At 41.7% G+C, this 26,112-nt stretch overlaps 1 protein-coding gene across 3 annotated transcripts in view; it reads right to left on the bottom strand.

The window, feature by feature from the left end:
* SETD2 (SET domain containing 2, histone lysine methyltransferase) overlaps nt 1–26,112 on the bottom strand; it is a 147,051-nt gene that overhangs the window by 92,417 nt on the left and 28,522 nt on the right. For all 3 annotated transcript variants that reach the window (XR_008443709.1, XM_054016772.1, XM_054016773.1), the window contains exons 2-9: nt 23,356–23,394; nt 15,190–19,655; nt 13,375–13,506; nt 11,664–11,792; nt 5,078–5,201; nt 4,104–4,181; nt 3,690–3,787; nt 168–294 (exon numbers count right to left, since the gene is read on the bottom strand). Coding sequence is in view for 2 of the 3 variants with exons in the window: in XM_054016772.1 (XP_053872747.1) it covers nt 168–294; nt 3,690–3,787; nt 4,104–4,181; nt 5,078–5,201; nt 11,664–11,792; nt 13,375–13,506; nt 15,190–19,655; nt 23,356–23,394 (5,193 nt within the window). In the remaining variant the exon portion in view is untranslated. The remainder of the gene's footprint in view (nt 1–167; nt 295–3,689; nt 3,788–4,103; nt 4,182–5,077; nt 5,202–11,663; nt 11,793–13,374; nt 13,507–15,189; nt 19,656–23,355; nt 23,395–26,112) is intronic.

A 26,112-nucleotide genomic window follows, 5' to 3' on the forward strand; every position in this document is an offset into this window, starting at 1 on the left:
ATATTCTGATGAAACCTTTGGGTCACACTAAACTTCGCTGATCCCAGAAGAGCTCTGTCCCCTTCTTCAGGCTGCCTTTTGAGACTTTGATAAGGAAGATCACCTCCTTGGGTCACCCTTTATGGAAAGCAGGTTGTACAAAGCAAACAAGGAAGGGTCGCACTCACCGAGTCTTTCTTACGAGAGCGTTCCTTTTTCATTTTTCCTCCTGCGGCTCTGATGCTGACCCGGTTCTCTCCTCCCAGGTAACCCCGGCAGTTAGTTGAGCCACAGAAGCATTTCTGAGCCTCTTTGCTGTTCAAGGGGTATGAGTGACACGTGACATTAGTTTGCAGAGGTTAGTAAGAGATCAACGGCATTCACAGCAGGGTTGTTTTCCTAACTACTAAATGCATTTTAATTTTACTGTCCTGGAAGAACAATTACAGTGCTGTATAATCACTCCTTATCCTTTCTTCCTTCTATTAAGCTGTTATTTCAAATGGCTACTGAAGAGCTATTAGAAAATTTTGAACAAACATTCTTAAGACAATTTTATTTGTCATGTGATTCTTTGTATTTTTTTCTCCATTTTGTTCTAAAAAATTAAGAGCTGCTACATCGAACATATAAACCAAATGGTTTCTAAACAGAATGTTTCACACCGTTTCCCTCCTGCACAAGAAAGCAGTCTATACGGTTATAAACCACTGTACGTGGCAGGTCCTTTCAGTTCTGGCTGATACAATCTCTCCCAAACTCAAACAAACCTCTTCAATTTCTTTATGGTTAGCGTATTCCCATATCTCCTTAACAAGAAGTTGGGCAAACACTTATGGAAACTCAACTCCAGGCTGCGTCAAGATCTAACAGACAGAAAGCAAGAGTTCGTTCCTTTTCCTGGCTGCTTTTAGCTAACTATAGTGCTTCTGTTTTTCTACCTGCTTCTCAGGGCCCGTCTTTGTTTTACTCCTTTGTACACTGCTTAGCATAACTGGAGTCTGATCCCTGACTAAGCAGTGCCTGCAAGCCGCAATATAAACAACAGCTTTATCATTATGGCTGAGACACTACACAGTTAAGGTTGTCATGGCAGAACAATTCTAAAACCCACGTTGCAAAATAACTTTCTCAATAAGTTACTCTGAAGAGGAAAGTCTCATGCTTGGGCTCACCAAAAGGGGGCAGGAGAAAAAAAGCTTTCTTCAGCAATTCACACGTTCAGACTCTTGGTATATAGAGAACTCAAAAATGACCAATTTAAAACTTCAAATTGCATGTAACGGTGACAATTCGAGGGGCTGTCTGGGTCCCCAGTCTGATTTTGTGAAAGCCATGTTGTATTTCAGCTTCTATTCTGAGTGTAAACTTGTTTATGTCCTTCACCATAGACTGTAACAGTCATGTTGAACTGCATCATCACTCATGTTATGGAGCCTGGTGCCTGAATATGAGGCACATCAAGGGGCTACCACCTTTGAATAACACTCCCCTATTAGAACAATGGGTTTGCTAAAAAGGAGGACCTAAGGGAAGCTGGTTGGGGGAGAGGGGGAATAGGAGGGGCAGGCGGGCTGGGAATTTAGCCACATGATTCGGGCTTTGAAGCCAGCCAGTGAATCACTTGACAGAGGAGACAAACTTTAGTTAAGAGCAAGGTCTGCCCCAGATCCTCTCTCCCACTGGGGAACATCACCAGGAAGCAGAAGGCCTGCACGAGGAAGAGCCCCACCTCACACACACTGGGCCTAAGGACACACAGAAGGGGTGAGCATAGTCTCAGAGGAGTGGGAAAGTGTATTGCCATTTGTACATAGATCTGTAAACCTCCTGTGCTGTCTCTAAGTGAAGCATATATATGTTTAAAAGGTTCCTTTGCAAAGCCTCAGTATTCCTTACTTTATCTGCCACATGTCCCTGAAGAGTTAAACTACACATCAGAGTACCCATGAGGGTGGCCTATGGCAATAGCATGCATAGACCTCTGAGAAGATCTGGGGGGTTCATCCGTGGTCTTGGGGCCTAGGGCAGCAGGACTGCGGGATCCACTGTACTACAGAAGGGTGCTAGACAGGGAGTCTGCACCCTGGGAATGAGACAGAGACCACAGCTACAAACAGTGTCTGGATACTACCCAGACCCAGTGGGCTTGTGGGCATGTGAGATCCAGGTTGGGTATAGGACAGCAGAATGGTGACTGTCCATTGCGAGGACTCAACCCAGGCTGTAACTATTTGTCCGGAATAAAAACTAATACTTTTGAATAGTTTGAAATAATTTGCATATGAAATAAGGTTATGGATTTTAGAATGAGCAGTAAATTTGTTTCCTTAACTTCAGGAACACTTCCCTATGTGCAATATTCTACACGCTCATCGATGCAATACACCCAGCTGCAAGTGACTGCAGAAGGTTGAGGAGATATTTGTTACATGTCAAAGTAAGTTCATGTGTCTTCATAATAGTTTGCATACTTCATACAAATGCTTAACATTTTCCTGCCTCCTATATTTTCATTTGGGACAGCAGTTTATAAAATTAAGTTAGTGGTACATTAAACAAATACTAATTCAGATGTACAGATGCATCGTGGGAGTTGCAGTATGTTAGATCAAAAGTAGAAAGCAGTAGGAATGCTTGAAGACTGACTCTCCCCGTAGGTGGACAGGCTCATATGGTCTGGTTTCAGAAGTTTGGCAAGGTTTGAGCTTGGTTACTACCTGGAATGGGTGACCACGTGAGAATAATTGACATTTTGGAACAGGGTTTTTTTTTTTTTTTTTAGACAAACAATTATTTCCAGCCCTCAAATTCTAAATATACAGTACCTTCTGATATGGAATGGTGTCTGTAGGAGTGGACTATTCATTAAACAAATGGCAAGATGTTTTAAAACTATATTAGTAGGAATTTTCATTGAGTATACATTTCTCTACAATTCAACTCTGTTTAAGTTAGAGAGCGCCTCATTCATCTGTCAGACACGACACAGCAGAATGCAGAGACATCACAGTATGAAGCAGGGAGAAAAAAGCATCTCGCTGTAAACCTAGGGTGAGAACTGGAATAGTACATCTAGCTTTCCAAGGTAGAGGACTTTCAGATAAAAGTACCTACGATAAAGTAACCGCTCTACAAGGAAAGACAGAATTAAATAGATATGCTGTACCTTGTCTAAGCCTCGGGGGGGTGGTGTGGGGGGGGAGAAAATAGTGAGTGTGAGTGAGGGGGAGAGTGTATAAGGGGAGGAGGAACATGGTATTTGTCTACAAATATTTGCAAAGCTGTAAAATACTAAGGGTGCAGGAGTGGAAAACAGGAATTATGTAAAACAGGGATGCAGCTAGGACAGCTAGCAAGGGGATGAAATTAGAAAAGAGTATATAAAATCATTATCTGGAGAACTCCCATATTATGGACAGTAGGATAGTCTCCAAAGGGAAATGGGGGAAGCCCCCAGACTTGGGATATTTAAAGGCAGATTGAAAGAAATACCATAAAATCTACAGGAATAAACCTACATTAGATGGGACATGGACTAGATTATCCTATTATCTTTTTCATCCCTAACCTCCAATTTGATTTCCACTGTTCACATTCATTTGGATGTCTTTTCACTGGTCAGTTTTGCAGCACAATTTTTTAATTGTATGTGCATTCAGGGAGACCCACTCGTAACACTGAAGCAGACAAACAGAGAAAATACCTACCCATATCTCTGGAACTGGTAGTCGAATGTTAGCTCTGAGCCTGATGGAACTAGTTTGGTGGTGAAAAAGCCAACCCTTAGCTGTCCATTCACAGTCCACTACAGCAGGAAAAAATAGATGACAATATTGATTATTACAATATCCAGGCTTGACCCCCAGTTTCTGTATTAAATTAAGGAACTCTGGCAAGTGACATTGCTAACCCTCCAAGAGGCAGAAAACTTCTCTGAAGGATCTTAAAATCCCAAATTGAAGTGTCTGCATTAGCCGGTTTCCAAGGTATATATTTACTTTTGAATAGCAGTGACTGAATGATAGAGAGGCAAAGGTCAATGGAAAATTCATTTTCCACTATGTTAAAACTCAGAAACAAAACTGAGAACAAAGCAGCAGTAGGTTTTCTTTGAAGCTCACCTTTTGTGTCTCACAGTTTGGTTCACAGCTGTGGTTCATGAAACGGGAGCAGTTTCCTTTCTGGGTTGCATCTATTATCTGAAAGTGAAAAGTAATTATAGCAAAAAGCACTCTCTTCCTCTCCTCTGTGATATGGTAGAAGCAAAAGTCAGCATGTGTATGTAGCAAGGTGAAGGTGAAAACTTCAATAAGAATTTTAATCATTTTTTCCTGTTTCATGCATCAGCTTTAATAGCTTTGGAGAAAAAAGGTTTTGTAATAAAAATTGTGCATCAGAAAACAAGACACTATTATTTGATTTACATTGTTATCCATAGTATTAAGAGAGTATGCATCGTATTTCTCCTTGGTTCTGTAGTTATTATATTCTAAATCTTAACAATTATTTCCCACCCGTGCAGACCCCAACAATGTTCACACCAGGAGATCTGAAATGTTTGTGTCACATAGATCATGTTTTAATACAAAGATGGTCTCACGGACCACGTTGCACACCCACTCACAAATGGGCACACTATTTTACTGCACCCTCTCCCCCCCAAATTCATGACCACATAACAACCCCATGGCCAACTACAGAAATTGCTTACGTGGAAAAGGAAAATATTTAAATGTATTTTTACAGACATGGTCCCCTCAGAGCCTTAGGGCCCATGAATCTTGTTTAGGCTTGTAACTATTCCAGATCCATGCAGTTAGGGATTTAACCCCAAGAGCAGCGATTTACAAAAGACATCTAATGAAGAACTACTGATATATCAATAGCTTAAATTAGCTATAAGTAGCCAGTAACACTGTTTGGTATAGCTCCTGTCAGGTAAAAGGGCTTAAATGAAAAACAGGAATTTGGGACTTTGAGAAAAAAAACTGCTATTTCTGCATGGCACATTCAAGTAAAATTGTATTTACCTAGAGCTGTACACACACACACACACACACCTCCCTCCTACAAGTGCGTATATACTGCCACTCACCTCATCATTTTTCAGTGCCATGAAGTAGTAGTGAATATTCTTGCTTCGGGCATACTCTTTCACTCGGGCTTTGAACTCTTTGTGATCCAGCACTTCTCCACAATATTCCAGCACAAACGTGTTACTGTAAGACCCCAGGAGGAAAAGCATCATTATCTGCTTAGGAGCAAACCAAGTTAAATACCAAGGATGAAACCTATTGTTGAGACAAACTCACAGAATTGGCTGTTACAGCTGTCAATATGGCTTCGATTTTTGTATTGAAACAAACAGATTTAAGTGCATTATACCTTGGGCAACTAGGATTTTTTTAAACTAACATTATCACAGTTATTTACAAAGCAACATGAAAGGCACTTCAGAGAAGAATACAAGTTCCTTGCTAAGTAGAGTCTATCATATAAACGCATTCCATTTTACTGAGGAAGTTCTTTGATATGAAGAATATAAGGAGTTTCAGCAGAATGTGCAGTGTCAGATTTGGAAAAAAAAAACCATGAAAAGCTGTCTGTGATGGCCTCATTTTGTACCTCACTGACCTTGTGGGCAGGGATGAAGAGGGGACTAAGTATCCTTTGTATTTTTAGGAAAAGATGAACCCAAAATGAAGGGACTTATTAGGTCATCTGCTCCCTCTCCCTCAGAGCCATCACAGGATCGTGCCATAGAGTACATTAAATGGCAAAAAAAAATTCATTAGCACAGCGTTATGATTGCTTGGTGATAGCTTGAGCCTTTCCAGAACATCGAATTCTGCTAATCAAGATATACAGAGTTAAGGTAAATGCCCATGCAACCATAACTCTGCCCCATTGGAGCTGGTGATAGCTACTGGGAATTATCTGCATTCCCTCAAGTTGTATTCACTGTGTTAGGTGTAGCTGTACTGAATGGTGGAGGAAAAATTTGGAGCCGCTTGAAAGAGCTGTGATTGTGATCTGTGGAGATCTGTACTGAGCCCCCCCTTCCCGCCATGTGTGGTATCAAAGGAAAGAGATACATAAATACCTTGAGGTTCCAGTCTGCATCATTTCAATACAGAATTGTAAATGTGTCAGTTGCAGGGCACTGGGGACGTCTTGCCATGGGTATTGTCAGTAACGAGGTAGAATATGAGAGCAGTCTGTGGATTTAATGATGGGTAGGTAGAAGAAAGTATAGGCTTAGGTGGCATTCTGTGTGCAAGAGTTGTAAAAGGGTATGAAGTGGTTGTGAAATTTCACAAAGTGTGGTATTCTGACAGGGGGAATAGGTTGTGTTTGAGCACAGAGCATGTGCAGGCAGCCTGTCCGGTACAGTGAAAAGGCTGAGTAGCAGTGTGTGTGTGTTAGGGTTGTTGTTGCTCAAAGAGGACAGTTACAATTGTGTGAGCGTTTTATTTCCTGATTTTCTGAACTCCATGTTCTGGAAAGGCATAAGCTATCACCAGGCAATCTTAACTTTGCATTAAATTTTTTTTCCCATTTAATTTCCTGGCTTTGTGGAACAAAAAGAGAAATGGTTTTGGTAGGAGTTAGTGGTCATGTAAGCAGTTATAGTTCTCGCCAAGGTTTGCAGTTGATATGCTACTATGGCTAGGTAATAATCAAAAGACCTAGATTTTATACTGGCCTTTTTTACCAGTAAATCTCAAAGAGATGTAGATCATTGCCTCCATTTTACAGATGGGAAACTGAGTGCAGAGAGGCAAAGTGACATGCCCCAGGTCACCCAGCAGGCCAGTGGCACACCTAGGAATAGTCTCAGTCCAGAGGTCTTGCCACTAGACCACACAATTGCTACATGATTCCACAATGACCCTCCCCCATCCTCTACCTTTTGTTGTAGTAGAATGGGGATAATGGCCGTGCTTTGAAATGTTTGCAGCGTGTGGCTGCTGACGGGGCCTGTAAGAGAAATCTCATCCATGGTCTATGTCCCGAAACCTTGACAGTTTTATTACACGATTGTTACTGTAACTTTAAGCGTGAGAGAAGAATGGTGCCTCTCTCTCTCCTCTACCTCCTGCCCCATCATTCCCCACAACATGTAGCCCTCCCAACATTTCCAGCTATCCCTTCCCATCCCACTGAGCCATTAGCTGGCTCTGTAGAAGCCATTAACGTGTAACAAGTTGTTCTTTGCTGTCTCCTGTCCTATGCTGCTGCATAAATGTATCAGAGGCAGCAGCTTACTGGAGGGCCACAAGCTATCTTGGTTATGTAGCCCGAGCTGCACACTCAGCTGGGTCCCTCACTCGCACTGCCCACCTCCAGCCTGGGACTCCTGCTGCTGCTTTAGCCAGGCTCCCTCAGCCATGCCCCAGGTCCACCCCTCCTCCACACATTCTAGTGAGATATTCATTTCCTGGATTTCAGATATTTAAATTTGCATTACCTTCACCACTCCCACTACTCCAGATCCCAGCACATGTGGAGGGGCAGGGAGATGGGTTCAGACAGCCCAAGTGGAACAGGGTCCCCCAGATCCCAGAACACACATTGGGCAGGGACAGGGGTTCAGGCCCCTGCAGAGGGGTAGGACACCCTCCACCTCCTAAAATGCCTCTCCCTATGGCTAGTGTGGAGTTTTTTTCCCCCTTCCACCCCCCCCCCCCCCAATACTTTGATTACGTTTCCACAAAATAAAATACCCTGGCAGAGAACGATTTTAGCAATATGCCTCCCTATCTTTTCCAGATTTCTGATCAAAGTGGGACTCAAACAGGCACCAGATGGGTCAGATTCAAAGGACTGCTTATTCTCTTGAGCTATCCTACTAGTGTGAAATTTTGAAGGCTAACAATCCTGTTAACGCCTCTGTCTGGGCATGCTCTGTGTAGTCTATTAGGAGTGAGAATAAGCACAAGTCATGAGGCTTGCAACAAGTTGAAAAGGAGAACTCTTTCTCAAAGAACGTTTTAATTTGATTTCCCTCAAAGGGCTGGTGGGTGCTAGGCACTCTATTGGGGGCAACCCTCGAGCGTTGGAGACCACGGTGCAATGATGTAAGCCCTGGTTTGTTCTCGATCTGCGAGCCAGATTCTCTCCACTTTAAGAAAGCTGGAATTTTTTGGGGTGGTGGTGGGGCTGTATATCAGGAATGCTTTGATCTCCAAAACGGTCTCCAAATTTGGATAGGTAAAAGAACCTGGTGCCCCCCATGAGGCACACCAAATTTCAAGTCAATCTGAGTAACTGTGTAGATTTTAGAGCACTTAGAAAAGTCAAGTTCCAAGCAGAAAACTGGATTTAGCCTTAACTATAACCTTAACTACAACCTTTAACCAATCTGGCTTGAAATGCTTCAGGCTTTCCACACTTCCCCTGGCTAGTAGGTTGCACTGTTGAGAATTTTTTCCTGATATTTCCCTTAATTTTCCTTTTCTTAATGTCATCCCACTAATCCCCTTACACTTTCTCATCACATCCTAAAAAAATCCCTTTCACTCCCTAGAGTTTCATACCCTGCAAACATCAAAGGATAGATCAGGAGGAGGGGGACAGTGGGGAGGAAGTGACGGTACCCTCTTGAGCTCCACTTGAACTGAACATTCCTCACTTGCTACACCAAAGCATGGACTCTATGCACCCCATTTTCCCTGCACTCCTGTAATCTGTAGTCTAGACCATCTATATCTCAACCCACAGGGCTGTTACCCATCTCTTCTAAGATACTGTGTTCATAAGTCAGGCGCCTCTATTCCATTTCCCCTGACCCATTTATCCAATAAACCAGGCCCCAACTCCTGTATTCCACAACTGAGATCATCTAGACCCCATCCCATGATTCTCTTATGAAGTAGCTGGGTTTTTCCCTGGCTCTGTCCTGGGGTGGGCGCAATGAGGCAGAACTCAGCCCCCGGGAAGTTGGTTACAACAGTTTTCAGACGGACACTCTATCGCTCCAGCTGGCTCTTTTCCCTTTTACAGTCCTGACTGCACTTTCTGTTGGGCTTTTATGCTTCAGCACAGCTCTGAACTCAGCACCATTGTCTCTAGGATGGGGCAGCGGTGCTACCATCAGGGCATGGGAGCATAGTGAGGAGAAAAACAACAGCACTGAGCTAAAAAAGCGCCTGCTCTAAAACCAGCTGCAAACCAGGCTGGGCCAACCCAGCTCCTGGGTTTATGTCCCTTCCACCTTCAGCATTACCTTGCCAAACTATACAGATCTTCTTCTTTACATTTTCCCTCCTAAGTCAGTCCTGTCTCCTCAATATTTTGCTGCTCCTCCCCAATTCACATCCATTCTCTGATATGAAGGAGCCCAGTACCAAATGCACTATTCCCAAAGATGTATAGAGACTCACCTCTGGGACAGCTGTGGGGGTCTAAACTGTGATGCCTTTGCATACCCAGGCCAGAATCAATCAAAATGATTTTTGATACTATATCACACTGCAACCTCACAACTGATTTGCTAGCCACTGTCACACCTCTGAAGCTCATCCTTATCAAAGCTTTGTACAAGTGAGAGGAGTAGATTGTGACCACTCTCAATAATCAATACGTAAGATAACCATAGCTTTGAAAGACTGGTTATTTACCTTTCACGTGGACTTTCAGTACAGAGGTCGTCAGTTAAACATATTGCTTTAAATATGCTGCTCGGCTTTCACTACATTTTAAGCACTATTGTGCTTCATTTGTGAAGGACTGCTTCACATTAAAACTCTCCCTCCGTCTTCCTCATGCAAAAGCTCATATAATTGACAGGACAGCAATATTTCTAGCTGCTACAAGACCAAATGTGTCCTCTTGTTAAAAACTAGCAAAGAACTTCTGTTGGGTTCCTAGCATGCTTCAACAGAAGCAAAGAATCAGAATTTCCAAGGGAACATACTAAAAACTCCAAGACACTAGAAGATTGTTGCATAGCAAAATACAGGACACAGTCATCTAAAACTTCCCATAGTCACATGCACTTGAGACAAAACAGACTTACTGGCTCCCTTTCACGGCCTAATGCAATTGCCAATGCACAACATTGGTTCTTCAGACAACCAAGTGTGCAACTACAAAAGGTTTTGCGGGAGAAAATCTAACTACCACATTCTATAGAGAAACACTTGAATTTTCTCTTTGGATTCTGAAAGGCTATGAAATATATTTAGAGGGGGGGGAAAATGATGCTGTCTAAACCAAATAAGCAGTCAGGAAAATGTATCCAAGTATTTAAGCATAGAATTTACCTTTAAGGCCATCACAACTTAGCCTCTCCCTACTTATCCACTTTTGTCTCTAATGAAGTCTCCCCCTGCCTCCTTCACAGACCATTTTGTCTGCTTCCCCCATAAGCACCCTTGCAACTTCTTCCAAACTGCCTCTTTTGCATGGAATACCTGCCTAAATTAGTCTATGCAGACACGATCCTGTCCTCACTTCAGTGCCCCCCACAACTCCTGTCTACTCTGCTCAGGGGAAACAGCCAACTGCTAAGTCGGTAAAGGGCCAGTAGGGACATCTCAGATATATTTTAAGGAAGTTTAACTGACCTGAAACCACCTAGCTGTGCACATTGCACTTATATAAAAGCATATTCCTCCCATTACTCTTCTCCTTGTCTTTCTTCTGAGTATCATACCTTGTTACACCCAGTTGTTATGCCTGTGAATGCAAGCTCTTCAGGGAAGGGCCTGTAATTCTGTACAACATCTAATACAATGTGGCTCCAATACTAATCGGGGGTCTCTTGGCACTATTATAAGAGATGTGTATTACAATCACGCCTGTAGGCCCTGATAAGGACTGGAGCCCTTTTGCACTAGGCACTGTACAAACACATGAATCCATGGCCCTTGCCCCACAGAGCTTTCAAACTTAGAGAAGTAACACAGTGTGTGTGGAGAGAGGGGAAGGGGGGGAGGGAGAGGGATATAGTCAAATATATGTAGGTTTACAACAAATGAGTACCAGCAGTATCCCCATCTGCCATCATTAAATGGCTGATTTCTCAAAAGCATTACAGCAGAGCTGGGTGTGGAGGGGAGATATGAAGGATATAATATGACTACGGCCTTACAGATCAGTTCAGTGAGAGAAGTCAAAGATGTCTCCCATGTAATTGGCCTCAGCCACAAGGATGGTGGTGTAGTCACAGTCAGAAAATTAAGGGGAACAGAGAGGATTTCAGTGGACAGATCAGGAGTTCAGTTTTGGCCACCTTAAATTTAAATGTCAAACAGGTTGTGATGTGGGATTAGCTAGAGGGAGACAAGTTAAGCGTGAAAAGTCAGACCCATGAATCATCAGTGTAAAAATGGTAGTTAAAAGCATGTGAGCAGATGGGATTACCCAGAAATAGGCTTAGAAGGGAAAGAGGGGAGAGGACCAAGAGCCAATTCCTGTGGGGACCCACACACACACACACACACACGGAGGGGGAGGACGAAGAACCAACAAAGGTAGCCAAAGTAGTGATCAGAGGGGAGGAGAGATAGTAGGAAACAGAGTCACAAAAAGAGAGCACAAGATTTCAAGGCGTATGTGACAAACAGTAGTAGAAACAGAGGCCAAGGAGGACAAGAATGGAGTACTGGCTATAGCATCTAGCTAGTTGTTGAGAAATAACTCAGTTAAAGGTCACATGAAGAGGAAAGCCTTACGATGGGAGATCTTTGGCAGCTCTCAGTCCCCAGCCTTTTTTCTCAGTTAGGATCACTTCAACATCTGCATGCTGTTTCCTCTGGAACCGCCTGTTGGAACAGTAGTCCCCATTCGGGCACCTGGAAGAACTAAGTAGAGGAAACAGAACAATCAACTCCCAGTGGGTTGGCAGCGACAACAGAAGCAGCTTGGGAAATAGCTGGGAAATCGACATGAACCAATAAATAATAAATTCAGTGCAAAACCCACAAACATATTTCACTATAAAGAAGTATAACCACCTGACAACCAATGTTCAATTTTGAACGGTTTATATTTAGACTAAGATTTTTTTAGATCAGCAGTGTTACTGTGATTAACCCAACATACTGGCATCTGCTCTGTATATTTTATGGCTTCTTCCTAAGAGACTGCCCCCTTCCCTGCCTCTAGAGCAGAGGTGGGCAAACTATGGCCCATGTGACCCTCCTGCCTGGCCCCTGAGCTCCCTTCTCCACAGCCTCAGCTCACTGTGCCACCAGCGCAATACTCTGCGTGGCGGGGCTGCGAGCTCCTGGGGCAGCGCAGCTGCAGATCCCGGCCTGACCTGGTGCTCTGTGCTGCGCGTTGGCGTGGCTGGCTCCAGCCAGGCGGCGCGGCCGTAGTACCACCAGCCACCGGTGCTCCAGGCAGTGTGGTAAGGGGCAGGGAGCAGATGGGGTTGGATAGAGGGCAGGGGAGTTCGGGGTGGTGGTCGGGGGTGGTCAGAGGGTGGGGAATGGGGGCAGGGGTCCGGGTGGGGGGGGGGGAGTCAGGGGACAAGGAGCGGGGGGGGGGTGGTCAGATAGGGGGCAGTCAGGGGCAGAGGTTCTGGGGGCAGTCAGAGGACAGGGAGCGGGGCGGGGAGGGGAGGTGGATGGGGCAGGAGTCCGGGGGCAGGGGGACGTCAGGAGGTGAGAAGCGGGGGGGTGGGGAGATCGGATAGGGGGCAGTGCTGGGCTATGCCTGGCTGTTTGGGGAGGCACAGCCTCCCCTAACTGGCCCTCCATAAAATTTCCCAAACCCGATGTAGCCCTCAGGCCAAAAAGTTTGCCTGCCCCTGCTCTAGAGCTTGGACTGATCAGAGATCCAGGGTCTTAGATACCAAAGGGTCCGTATCATTCATCCCTCTTCTCCCATCTTACTTGGTAACCATCATTATGTCTCCACCTATCAGGAAGCAAATCTGATTGCCAGTCAGCTGTCAACGCAGCTCCTTTTGCCCAGTTCTTTGCCTCCTGCCAACTAAAAACACGGAGCAGCAGTTGTCTCAGCCCTGCTGCCGCTTTCTTCCGAGCAAGAGGACTCAAGAGAAAGGGGAAGGAAAGGGCCCGATAAGAGCCTAGTGAGAGAGGAGAGGTAGGCAACAGAAGAAAAAACTGAAAAACAAGGCAGCGGCCCGGAAAGCTACGCCTCCCCCATTCCGGTCTCCCTCAAGCCTCGGCTGCAGTGCATTGAGCCTCCTGGGCAGACACGTCAGTGCTTGTGTGATAGGCTCAGAGATGAATATGAAACTACTACACTGATTCACAAGCCCCAAGTTAGGATTTAAATTCTGATCTCCAAAAGGGAAAGGCCAACGTATGAATATATGTCACTGCAAACGGCAACACAAAAAGACAACTTGGTGTCTTCTGATACTCAATGCCAGGGAAAGAGCTCAGCTTGGACATCTCACCCAACAGTACTTACCATTCTATCATGAGCAGGCGATTGAGACAATCTTCACCACAGGCTACCTCCCCTTGAGCTCTCTCTTCTTTAGAAAGAGGCGGACATTCACACTGCATTCGCTTGATATCACGATGGGATTTGTTCTTCTTCCTGGGGGGAGGTTAAGGCAGCATTATAACATACCCATATAGACAAAAATCACTCCATCTAAAATTAACTCAATCTATCATTTGCTACTGGATGAAAATTGATTTACTGTTTAGAAATCACTGTTCAACATCAACACGATGTAAGAGCAGACAGGAGCATTACTTTTTGGTACATTCATGACCAGATGCGATATTCAGAAAAGACAGCCAAGCTGTTAATGCAATTTATGTATTCCTCATCTCTTTTTAATGCACACAACCCTATTTTAATTTCATTGCAGCTACACACTGAGTAATGGTAAAACTCTAGCTTAGTTCTTTCAGTGCAGTTTGGTAAGAATATAATTTTCAAAGGAATAAATCTTAAAATCTTTATAGAAATTAGCCGGAGCTAGGCTGGCACAAATGATAGGCAGAGAACATTCTAAGTCGCCACAATTTATGGAGAAGAGATGTGTGGGGAAGTCTTCAGAAAGACTGTACCTGTATTTCAGGGGCAAAACAGGCTTTCTGCCCCAGGTTCGTGCTGTCCTTCAGCAGCCTAGAGAACCAGAGAGCAGGACTGGGAATCAAATTTGTCTTTCTTGCATCATAGTGCAAGATACACAGCTTGTAGGGCACTAATCGTAAATAGTTTCATAAATAGGACCAATTTTTTTTTTTTTTTTGGGTCTTGAAAAGTGTAAGGTGTGGACAGAACTTGGCTGAGGTATTCAAACCTATGAAGAGAATGATAAAGTCCTACTTATTACCTCGTCCAATCGTATGAGAACAAGGAATCACTTGAAGAAAAGAAGGGCCATTAAATTTAAAAGATATTAAGTATTATTTTGCAGATCATACAGTAAACCTGCTGAGTTACATACCACAGCTAGATTTGGTGCCTGGGGTCACAGGCATATGGATATATCAAGCCCTGAAGAGAAGTTGCTACACCTCTACCTCCATATAATGCTGTCCTCGGGAGCCAAAAAATCTTACTGTGTTATAGGTGAAACCGCGTTATATCGAACTTGCTTTGATCCACCGGAGTGTGCAGCCCCACACCCCCAGAGCATTGCTTTACCGCATTATATCCGAATTCATGTTATATTGGGTCGCGTTATAGCGGGGTAGAGGCCCTTGAGTTCAGATGAATGGTATATAACAAAAATCGAGGCAAAAAAATGAAAACCATTCTTACAAACTGCCACGGGTACACAGATATGTATGACAATAGTAAGTGCTAACTGGCATGGACTTGAGCAGCCTCAAATGCACCCATGATTTTCAATCTTCAGCTTCTCAGGCTACTCTACAGCAAAGACAACCAATTTTATTTTTTTAGCACTGCATGTGAAAATTAAACCAGCATAGCCAATTAATATTAGCAGGAGCTAAATTCCTCCAAGGACTCTCACCCCTCCATTTGGCTACATTTTGCTCTTAGATGTTTCTATGGACTGCCAGCGAATCTAGGATTAAGCTGATAACCTTACCCTTCTCTCTCCACACACCCCCTCATGGCTAATCCTTCCTCTTCTCTATGAAAAGCTTTCTTAGGTGGTGGGAAATGTGATATTCCCTCTCTTTCATCACTCTGCTACTGCTCGGAGAAGATTGTTGTATTTTCTAAATGCCCTATCAAATGATCAACTGAAATGTAAACTACTAGAAGCAAACAAGGTGAAAATCCATTAGTTACCTTTCTGTTAAATACACATTTTCCTCAATAAGGTCAAAGTAGCAGGGCATTTTTCCTTGCTTGGCACACTCCTTCCAGCGTTGCGGGTCTCTGAACTCTTCCATGATACACAGTGGGCGAATCATTGCTGAACCCTGCGGCAAGGACTCCGACTGGTCCCCCACTGCATCCGTTTTTACTTTCTTTCTCTCTCTTGGGTCTCCATCGCTCTCAGAGTCACTCTCTAATTCTTGCCTTCTTTTCTTCGGTGGTCCTCGCTCTTTCACATCATGTTTTTCCAAAATCTTTGCCTGCTCTTTTTTCTCATTTACAACTGTTGGCTCCTTTGCTGAATTACTGCTGATCTCATGTGCCTGCACAGAACCCTTTTCTTTATCACTGAGAGAATGAAATTTACTTGACTGGCTAGGAAAGTGAGCTTTGCAATCATCATCCCAATTGTCATCCTGTTCATACTCTTCGTGGTCCTCTGTTAGGGAATCTGGTACCTGCCCTTGTATTCGTTCATAATTAATTCCAGAGGGCCTACTACCAGACCTTGGGTCCCAATAGCCATTGCCTTGCCAGTAATTCTGTGAGCCACTGTATGATTCTGAACCCTGCTGGCAAACGTAACCCGAGTACATTCCATAGCTGCTGTCGGGCTGCTGGTATGTGCTACTGGGTTTCTCTGGTTGAGAGAAGTCCCATCCCAGGCTACCCAAGTCCTCTGTTGAATGAAAACCATCCAATTTGGAGAATTCTCCTGTACCAGATACATTACTGAACCCACTCTTTCCCTGCCTGCTGTCTGGCTTGGAAGAATTTGTCTGGTGCCTAGATTTATTTTCAGCACTTTCAAAGCTCTCAGAAAAACAAAATGGCTGCTCGTCTTGCTGTCTGCCAATCGGTCTAGCTATGGACATCAATTCTTTCAATATTCTTTCATCTGGATTTGGTTTGCCATTAGAATTTGATGTTAGGTCTGTCTGACTTGTACTATCAACTCCATCACTCTGAGGTTGAGACATATCAGGCTGGAGATCTTCAGCTTCCTTTCTACTGAGCTCAGTAGATGTCGCTGGACTCCTGTCCATTCCCCTAGAAGGCGAACACTTGTTCTCAATATGTGGACCATTTTTATTTGCTGTATTCTCTGATCTTTCTTCATAATAAGGTTTGCTGGACTCTGGCCTATCGTCTTCCCAATTATCAGAGTAACGTGTATTACCTTGGCTGCTCCGAGATGAACAAGGACTACTTTCTTCCATACTTAGAGTGGAATTCTTAGGGACCACCACAACTGACTGAAGACGGTTCCTTGGAACACTGTCATCAGAATCAGAATCCTCTGTATCACTTTCTTCACTGTCCTGCTCACTCTCACTTTCTGCCGTATCAGAATAATCATCATTATGAGCAGAAATGAATTCAGAAGTATTGCCACTACTGTCACACGTGGCGGCTTGAGCTACAGTTTCTGTTTCTTCTGCAGTCACAATGACATCACAAGATGGAAACAAAGCCTCTGAAAAAGCAGAAACCACCAGTGACTCATTTTCTTCATCCTTGCCAACTGAGACTTCCAGAGACTGGTCATTACAATCATCAGACCTGATTCTTTCAGCGAAGATGGTAGAACTTTCCTCAGCTGGTTTCTCTTTTTCTAGGTGTTCTGCTGGTACTTCTAAATAATATGAATGCTCATTTTTAAATGATGGTTTTCCTTTTTCTAAATCAGGACCAATTTGCTGGGCATCTAATTCAATTATCGTCTCCGTTTCAGAATGTTGGAAGCATTCTTCACTTTCATTCTGCATGGCTCTATCCAATTTGGAAGCAAGGTTTTCCTCTGGTTGTGGTGTAATAATTTCATTGTCTAATTTGATTTCCAGGGAGCATTCTTCTTGGGAAGAATCTCTGCTTAAACTATCTACTGTTAGGCTCAGTTCATGGGAAGGACTAATATCATATAGTTCATCTTCACATGCAGACTTCGTTGAATTTTGATCCTCCGTGTTTTCATAATCACATATAATTGTTTGTGGCTCTACATGCATGTCCATTAAAGTTTCTTGAGTAACTTTTATATCAATGGGCTCAACTTCAATTTCAACTTCTGAATGATACAAAGAAGGACTAGTATCATCTGAGATGTAGCAAAAGTCTGAATCTTTGGTTCTGTTACAAGGAGTTGCCAGATCATCCAATTTTTTAACTAACATTTCAGAATGATCTATCTTTGTAACAGGAAAAGAAATAACTTCATCTTGCTCTGAAGGAACTGGAGCCTCTATTTCTTTAAATGAACTGTTGAACTCATTAGACTCTATATGAGAATCATCCAAATCTTGTTCTTTAGATTTATATACACTTTGAAATCCATTAGATGGCAACACATAAAATTTATTACTTTTTATCAGCGGTGATACCTCTGATCTACCTAGACTATCATCAGAAGACATTGCAATATCCTCTGTTTTGGAGGCACAGAGAGTTGCCAAGTCATCAGACCTACACTCTGGGGACCCATTTATATTCAGTTCTATGGGACAATAAGTTCTTAATTGATCACGTTTTACCTTTATTAAATTTTCTGGTTCTTTAATACCGTCATGGCAATCATTTCCTATAAGTTCAGACTTCAAATTAGGAGAACCATCTTTTGACTCATCTAGCTTTTTAAAAGTAGGTGAATCATTTAATTGACTGAATGGAGAAACTGTCTTTTCCCTTTCAAACTTTTTTATAATAGTCATTCTCAACTCATTGCTTTTTAGACAAGGTGTCTCTAAATCTAAAGAATTAGACTGCTGTTTGATTTCTTCAACTGATTCTGTACAACAGAAAGAACTTTTAGACTTATCAGACTTTGGTGCAGAAGTTTTTGTAGGGGTGTACTTATAATGGGAAGAGTTCACATTACTATCAGGTTTAGAATGGGATGACCCCCTTCGATATCCCAGCTCATTAAGGGGAGAACATCTTTTTGATACTTCACTTTCTGAAGTCCTTTTTGATTCTCTATCTGATTTTGAAGACTTTCCTCTCCTCTCTGTTTCAGCATAAGACGACTCTGTTTTGCTGTCCCGGTCTGATTTAGAATAGGAAGAAGTTCTAGAATCCCTGTATGAGGAGGAATGAGATGATGTGCGCCTTGAGTCACTAGACTTGGAATGGGTCCTCCTGTACTCATCTTCTGAATCAGAACTCTCTCTTGCCCTATTATCTGTGTAAGAACGTGAATACCTTGTCCTCTCTCTGTAAGGGGAGCTTCTATGATATCTTCGGTCAGATTCATAATAATGAGATCGTTCTGATCTTGAATAGGATGAGCTGGTTCTAGAACCTCTGTCAGACCTAGAACGAGAATGAGACCTGCTCCGTCTTCTGTCCCTGTCTGACCTAAACCGGGAGGACATATACCTAGAGTCTCTCTCTGGTTTTGGGTGGCTAGAATGTTTTTCATCTCTGTCCGATTTAGATCGCGAGGAAGATTTCACCGAATCTTCACTTTTGAGAGAAGTTGAGCTCTTTTTTGGATCTCTTTCCTTTTCTGTGCTTGTTGATATTTTTAATTCATGTGATCGCTGACTGGAAGAAGTCCTTATAGAATCTTCATCAGATTCAGAACCCAGTAACGTGGCATCAGATTGAGAAAATTTCCTCTTAGAACCCTGCTTTTTGGAACACAGAGAAACACTTCTTGAGCTGTTTGAAATTTCTTCCTCCTTCCCAATATGGGAATCTTCCTGCTGTGAAGTTATTTCCATTTGCTCAGACATATTTTGAGTTACATGTTCTTCGGAACTATTAGATGCAGAATCCTGTTTAATGTCCAGTTCTAAAGTTTCTTTCACTACTGCATTTGATAGCTCCTTTGAAGTCTGGACTTCTGATTCTACAGGTGGTAGCAGAAGTGGTGCTGCTGTCACGGATACTGCTATGGGTGGTTGGGGAAAAGCTACTGCTGTTAGCACTGGTGCTGGTGGAGATGCTGTTTGGGAGAGCGATGGAGGTGGTGTCAATGGCAATTCTGCTGCTGCTGCCGTCATTTCTGCTGGTGCTACAGCTGCTAGTGATGGTGGTGGTGCTACAGCAGCTGGCAGTGGCTTTGCTGTTACACTGAGCAGATGCTTCTTAAAATGGATCTTGCCCAATTCCACCTTAGGTTTTGGTGGTGAAGATTCTTCTGCTGAACCAGAGGTATCCCCAAGGTCCATTTTAATTTTGGGGGCAAAGTCAGTTGGAAGGGGTGTAGCTGGGGAGTTCTGAGTTTCATTTTGTTTTTCATTTCCAAGAGCAGTCAGAAATCTATTCTGCAAGGTTTTCTTTGTTAAACTAAAGCTGAAAGACACCTTCTGTCTTCCTTGTTCCTCAAGGTTAACCTTTGTCTTGGTGCCTTTGGGCAAAAAGCGGCTAGAAGCAACACCTTTGAACACTGGGCCTTTGACAAAACCAGCTTTCTGCACATTTTCAGTCTTGCCCTGCAATAAAAAGATAAGCAGTTAAAGGAATAACTGCACTCTGCATACAGTATCAAACAATAACCCTTTAACTCAAATTTTTAGTGATCATAAAAATAACAGATAAGCTTGGGTGAAGTCAGAGATAGTATGGCCACAATAAATTCCAGAACTGGGTCTCTTCTATACAGAAACAATTATGCAGTAATTTTGAAGTTTGAACAAAATGTCTTTTAGGACCTAGACAGGACCCATTCAAAATGTTAATCCATTTCTCTTAGAGGTAAAGGATGTAATATATTAAACTATTTCCACAGTTGCACAGCTCCCTGTTCTGACTTCAGAAAAACTGAATGGATCACAAACTATACTGGATTGCCAAGATTATGTCCATTTGTTTTCACTTCCTAGAAGACTTTGTACTGTAATGCAGTAATTTTTCAGAACAAGACAGATTGCAAGTGAAATTTCTGACAAACTCACAAAAGTTTGTTTTCTCCAGTGATCTTACATCATTCATAGGTAATTTCTAATGAGTTGGGTGTTAGTGAATGGAATTACTCTAACGTAACTGCCTTCTAGAAGCTCCATTAACAATCAATCAGTCATTCACACTGTTGTCACCTCCAGGCAGCTGTCTAACTTGTGATTTTGGATAAAACCCAAATAGGGTGCTAGTATTTTTCCACCAATTCCATTGGTTTTCAGACACATTTCAAGTGTGGGAGGAACTTACTGAATTGTCTGGGAGCTGGTTATCTGAGTGACTACCTCTTTCTCCTCAGATAAAATTGGAATGCTCTTATGATGGAAGAGAAACAGAACTCAGAGACTGGCAATAAAACTTTATCAGTAAAGAACCTCTTCCTCTTTGGAATTCACTTTCCTTATCAGTCCATCAGAACCTGAAATCAGCAATGTTCAGTGCATGAACCAAAGTGGGCTTATTTGGTTTTTGGACATCCATTTTTAAACTTTGAGCTTATCTACACACAAAAATTGTATTGCTTTAACTATTCTGGTATACGAACAATACAATCCCCTACTGTGGATACCACACTGGTATAAAGAGGGGCTTATGTCAATATAGCTTATTCCCCTAAATCAAAATTAGGTGTCGTACTGGTATAACTAGCTCATTAAAATAATCGCACCCTTAACCGAAATAGTTATAGCAGTACAAAAATTGTATTGACCAGGCCTTAGTTTCATAACTATTCCATGAACACTATTCCATCCTTGGCAACAGCAACTGTTTCTTGCACTCCGTTGTGAATCACTTATGTTCTTTGTTATTGTTTAACTTTTGCAGAACAGACCTAGTTGCTAAGGAAAGAGGCACTATGGTAAATAATTAAATAGACTTCAGTGGAACTGAAACATCATTGCATTTCACCTACTTGCTATACACAGTAACCAGTTTTCATAAATATAATATCCTCCATTATATTTTTACAAATAGCAAAATACAGTAGGTCTAAATTAAAGCTGATGACCTGGAACTTCAGACATGACTAGTAATTTTGAGCGCCCAACCTGAGACATGTAAAGGGGCTTGATTTTCAGGAAAGGTAGAGCACATGCTAGCTTCTGAAAATCAAGGTCCTTTAAGGTATCTCAAATTTGAGCATCCAAAAATTGAAACCCAACATCACTAGTCACTTCTGAAAATGTAGGCCCACGTGCCTGTTCAACTGTAAGATACAAGATTAGAGCATGCGTGTCTCATGATCATCTTTGGAAAGGATACTCTAATAAAGACAGAAAATGTTAGCAGATTTGTTTCTCAGGATTTGTATGCAACGTTCCTTTTTTCTTATAGGCGACATGAAAGAATTTTTTTTAAAGATGAACTATAGGCTTACAAGCCAAATTCTCCCCATACACATAAAAGGTGAATTCACCCCATAAATAATTTCAAACCACTATTTTCTTCTCTCAGAGCTGACAAAGTACCAAACCGTCAGCTTCTGTTCTGTGAGAATTCCCAGGAAGTTGAATGCTAACGACATCACAATAATGTACTTACACCAGAGTATGGAATTAGCCTACAAAGGTTCAGGCAAAAAGTGTTTTGTGAGTTTGCTTATTTTTTAAACACTGCATATTGAATAGTTTGCAAAGTTATTTTTAAGTTACTTAATATCCCCATGAAACAAGAAGATATTTTCAAAGTTTTGCCCACAATGTTTGTATTTCATGTTGCACTGTAAGGATGTCTGGACTGACTCCATTTTGTTTCTTGTTATATTTGTATTGGATATCTGGATCCTACCAGAAAAATTAGGGACAATATAAAATAGCAAAATTCTGGATTCTTCTTGGACTGAACCTTCTATGAATTTTATTTAATGAAACAATTTAACAGAGTTAGGGATAGGCCCAAATCAAAATCTCAGATCAAAAACTTCTGAACTTTGGGGGGGGAGGGGGAGGGGGAGGGGTTTAGAATCTGAACTCAGACCTGAACCTTGTAGTTTGGGTCTATTTATACATAAAATAAGGTGCTAGACTTGTAAAATAAGAAAAAACAACATATAAACTACATCTTATTCCTCCAGTTTTTAATAGTTTATTTAGTATAAAAGCCTGGAGTTGAGGTGTGGCAGCCACCTCACAAGCTAGCTCTCAGATTTTTTTTTTTCCTTCAGAAAATACACAAAAAGGTTAAATAATGTGAGCGCCACATTTTTAAAAAGTTACAGAAGGGAACATTACAAATTCTGTGAGCCATAAAGTTAAATTTAATTTAGAAAACACTTAAAACAAGGGGTCCATCTTGCATTACAGAAAACATTTGTATTTGCAAAATACACAGAGCAACATTCTGAAGGCAAACATGACAAAACTGATAAAAGATCAGTCTGCCTGGCCTGTGTTGCAGTGCTGATTGACTGCTGGAGGTGTAGAGTGAATTAAGAATGAAGGAATAAGATCTTATTTAAATTAATCTGATTTCCTGTTTGCTACAAGAGTAGGAAATGTGGATACTTGTGAGGATATCTAAACCACAACAGTGAAAACAATCTGTGGCTGTAATGCATCAAAAATTATAAATTTGAAATATCCCTCCTGGCCTGGGAATTTATAGAATAGGTTTCAGCTTGAAAAAGATTCCCCTTTCTTACACTTACACACACACACACACACACCCCCGAAAGAGGAGTTTCTTGACTCTGAAGTCCTCACATAATCTTGAAATTATGGAACACAAGCTTGGTTAGAAAGCAGTCAATATAATTAGATATTCAGAGGTTCAAATCCTTCTTCTATTCTGTTAGCACTGGTATTTGTGAGGATGTTCATAATGAGAGTAAGCAAAGATCTTCAGTACGGGACAAGGGATTTGCTGGCCGCCGCTTCCCGCAGCCCCCATTGGCCTGAAGCAGTGAACCACGGCCAGTGGGAGACGCGATCGGCCAAATCTGCGGACCTGGCAGGTAAACAAACCGGCCCGGCCCGCCAGGGGCTTTCCCTACGCAAACGGCGGCCCCAGTTTGAGAACCAATGGACTAGAGGGACCACAGAATAATTTTTAATCTTGTTACTTTCGATACCTCCGATGCCAATACTGTCTGATCAGGTTTTCTTTATATTTGATGTCTCAATCTTCCTTTTTTTCAGGCACTAATGCAGAACAAACAACTAATGCTTTAACTTCTCCCCACTGTTCTGCTAAAGCATTTCTCAAAAGGTGAACAATTAATTAGGACACACTCACCTCATTTTCTTCTTCTCTATTGCAATCCAGCCGAGAAAGCATGCAAAAGAAAACACAGAAAGAAAGTGTAAATACCTTGCCGAAACAATAGACCTAGTAATAGTCTTTAAATTAAGAAGAAAAAAAAAATGTATGAGCCAGATTCTGTAACCTTTATTCACATTGAGTAGCATTTTACTCTCCAAACAGTCCCACTGCAATGAATGAGGCTACTTGCAGAGTAAGGGTGCCACAGTCTCTTCCTATGAGCACTAACTTTCTTAACATGCAGCAAATCACATATGTCAACTCTGAAAAAGAAGAGGCAACAAATCTTTGTTTTTTAAAAGGTCAGTCATTTCCCCTAGCTTCAATAGTCAAGGACACTGACAGGGTAAAACACTTGTTAAAACAGAGCTAATTAAGTAGATGCCCTTTTTCTGATGCTTTAAGAATTAATAAACTGCCTGTTTCAATGCGTAAGACCATATGATAGCATACTGCAGGCTTCCAGTTATGAAATCATGAAAAATAAACTTGAGAAATTTTAGTCATTTTTCCCTTCCAGTTTTGTCAGACGACTTTTAATAATGCCATGAAAAGATCACAACACCTATCCTTTTCCATAGAGTTCCCACTCCATCACTACCAAAAATAAAATATTTACAACTTATTTTTTATAGCTTGTTATTATTTTCCAGGGAAACCAAGAGAAACACCCCCATTTTATGTTATGGACTCCAATACTTAAATTCTATACCGCACTTCAGTGCCAAGGAGATAGGTACTTTAAACATTCTCGCCTCTCGAGCACTAAATGATTTCAAGTATTAAGCTAATTATAACTAACCTTATAGCATTCAGAATTAAGTGCAACACTCATTTCTGACTTAGCTTTCCTTCATTAAGTTCTTCACACATATACTACATACAAAAATAAGTGATTTCTTCTACAAGAAGAAAAAAAGATGAAGATTTCTATTGCTATTTGTTTTTAAATACTTGAGAGATGCTCAAATAATGCACTGATGGGGCCACGTAAGTCCCTTTATGGATAGATATAAAAAGCTCAGATATTTCTGTTACCAGAGGTTATTGTTAAAGTTCAGTTTTATATATAAACTAGCCATTAATCTTCATCAGTCACGTCCTTCCTCAGTCATTTGTTGTTTAAAAGTTCTCCAAACATTCTGGCCTTTACGGACTCGCACATGTGTCCTTTTACATGTAAATCTTATAAACAAAAGATGATTTCCCAGCTAATTGCAGATTCAGACCAATAATTCACCACTGGTGCAGCTCAACCATTGGCAGAAATGGTGGAAGGGCTCATGCAGAGAGGGCCTGGACTTTTTACCACTGTCTTCCAATCCTGAGGCTTCCTGTGAGGTAACAATTTTCAGAGCAGAAAGCCAGCTTTCACTTTCTGTACTGAGCATGCAGCAACTCCTACAGATGGGAGCGAAGACCTGATTGGACACTTCCCCTCCTAAATAAATGTCACAACATAGTTAGGAACAAGCTAGAGGAAAAAATGATCACCACAGATAATATGCTATTGCTTCTCTGAATCATCTGCCTGGGAACGTGCCCAAGACGGATCTGGGGATTGGGATAAATTGTGAATGTTTAGTTGGTGACATTTAGTATTTATTAGTTAATCCTAACCCTTTCCCTCTCCAGATCTATTTTTGGCTCCCAGAAAGCATCATTCACAAGTTACTTTTACAATATAAATAATAGGCTTTGTTTTTATGAAGAATGGGCTTCACAAAGGATGTAAACGTGATTTAATGGGGTTGTGAAAGACCTGAGTTCTCTATGTTATCTATGTGCAGGAAGCCCACGCCCCTTAAGAAAAGCATTTTAACATAGATTACAAGGACAAAAGGGACTATTGTGGTCATCTAGTCTGACCTCCTGTATAAATAAGGCCAGAGAACAACCACACACACACAAAAAAAAAAAAATACTAGAACAAATCTTTTAGAAAAACATCAAATCTTGATTTAAAAATGGTCAGTGATGGAGAATATACTGGGACTCTTGGTAAACTGTTCCAGTGCTTAATTACTCACTGTTAAAGAGTTAGGCCTTATTTCCAGTCTGAATTTGTTATACCTTTCTCTGTTAGACTGAACAGCCCATTTGTTCCCCATTTAGGTACATATAGAGTGTAATCAAGTCACCCCTTAATCTTTTCTTTGTTAAACTAAAGAGATTGAGCTCCTTGAATCTATCACTATAAGGCATGTTTTCTATTCCTTTAATCATTCTTGTGGCTCTTTACTGAACGCTCTCCAATTTATCAACATCCTTCTTGAGTTAGCTTTTAAAAGTAGGTTTCATTTTCAAGTCCAGACAGTGAAATACAATAACAGAAAACCACCATTCTTGAGTCAAGTACTTCACATGTTAAAAGGAAGTGTTTCTGGGGTTGAAAACTCACAATGAGATTAGATATAGCTGACCACCACCATGTGAGCCGTCTATAACACATATTAAACAGAGTGCCTCTTATGGAGCAACACAGTGCTGCCATACAATAAGGACAAGTGGCTGCAGAAACAAATAAGAAGGGTTTCCCCATAAGTCACATACTTAAAAATAAAACCAAAGTAAGCAGCTGTCTATCGCGCACTGGAGTCTCAAAATGTATAATCTGTTTACAGGTAACAAACACTCAGGTTGTTTTTTTCCCTGTTACAGCAATCTTCTACTTGCAGCCAAGAAGAATTATTCAGTGATTTAAGGTCAGCAACGTCATGCAAAGCAAAA

This window comes from Malaclemys terrapin, chromosome 2 (genome assembly GCF_027887155.1).
Source record: "Malaclemys terrapin pileata isolate rMalTer1 chromosome 2, rMalTer1.hap1, whole genome shotgun sequence".
In the NCBI taxonomy this organism is placed as follows: domain Eukaryota; kingdom Metazoa; phylum Chordata; order Testudines; family Emydidae; genus Malaclemys; species Malaclemys terrapin.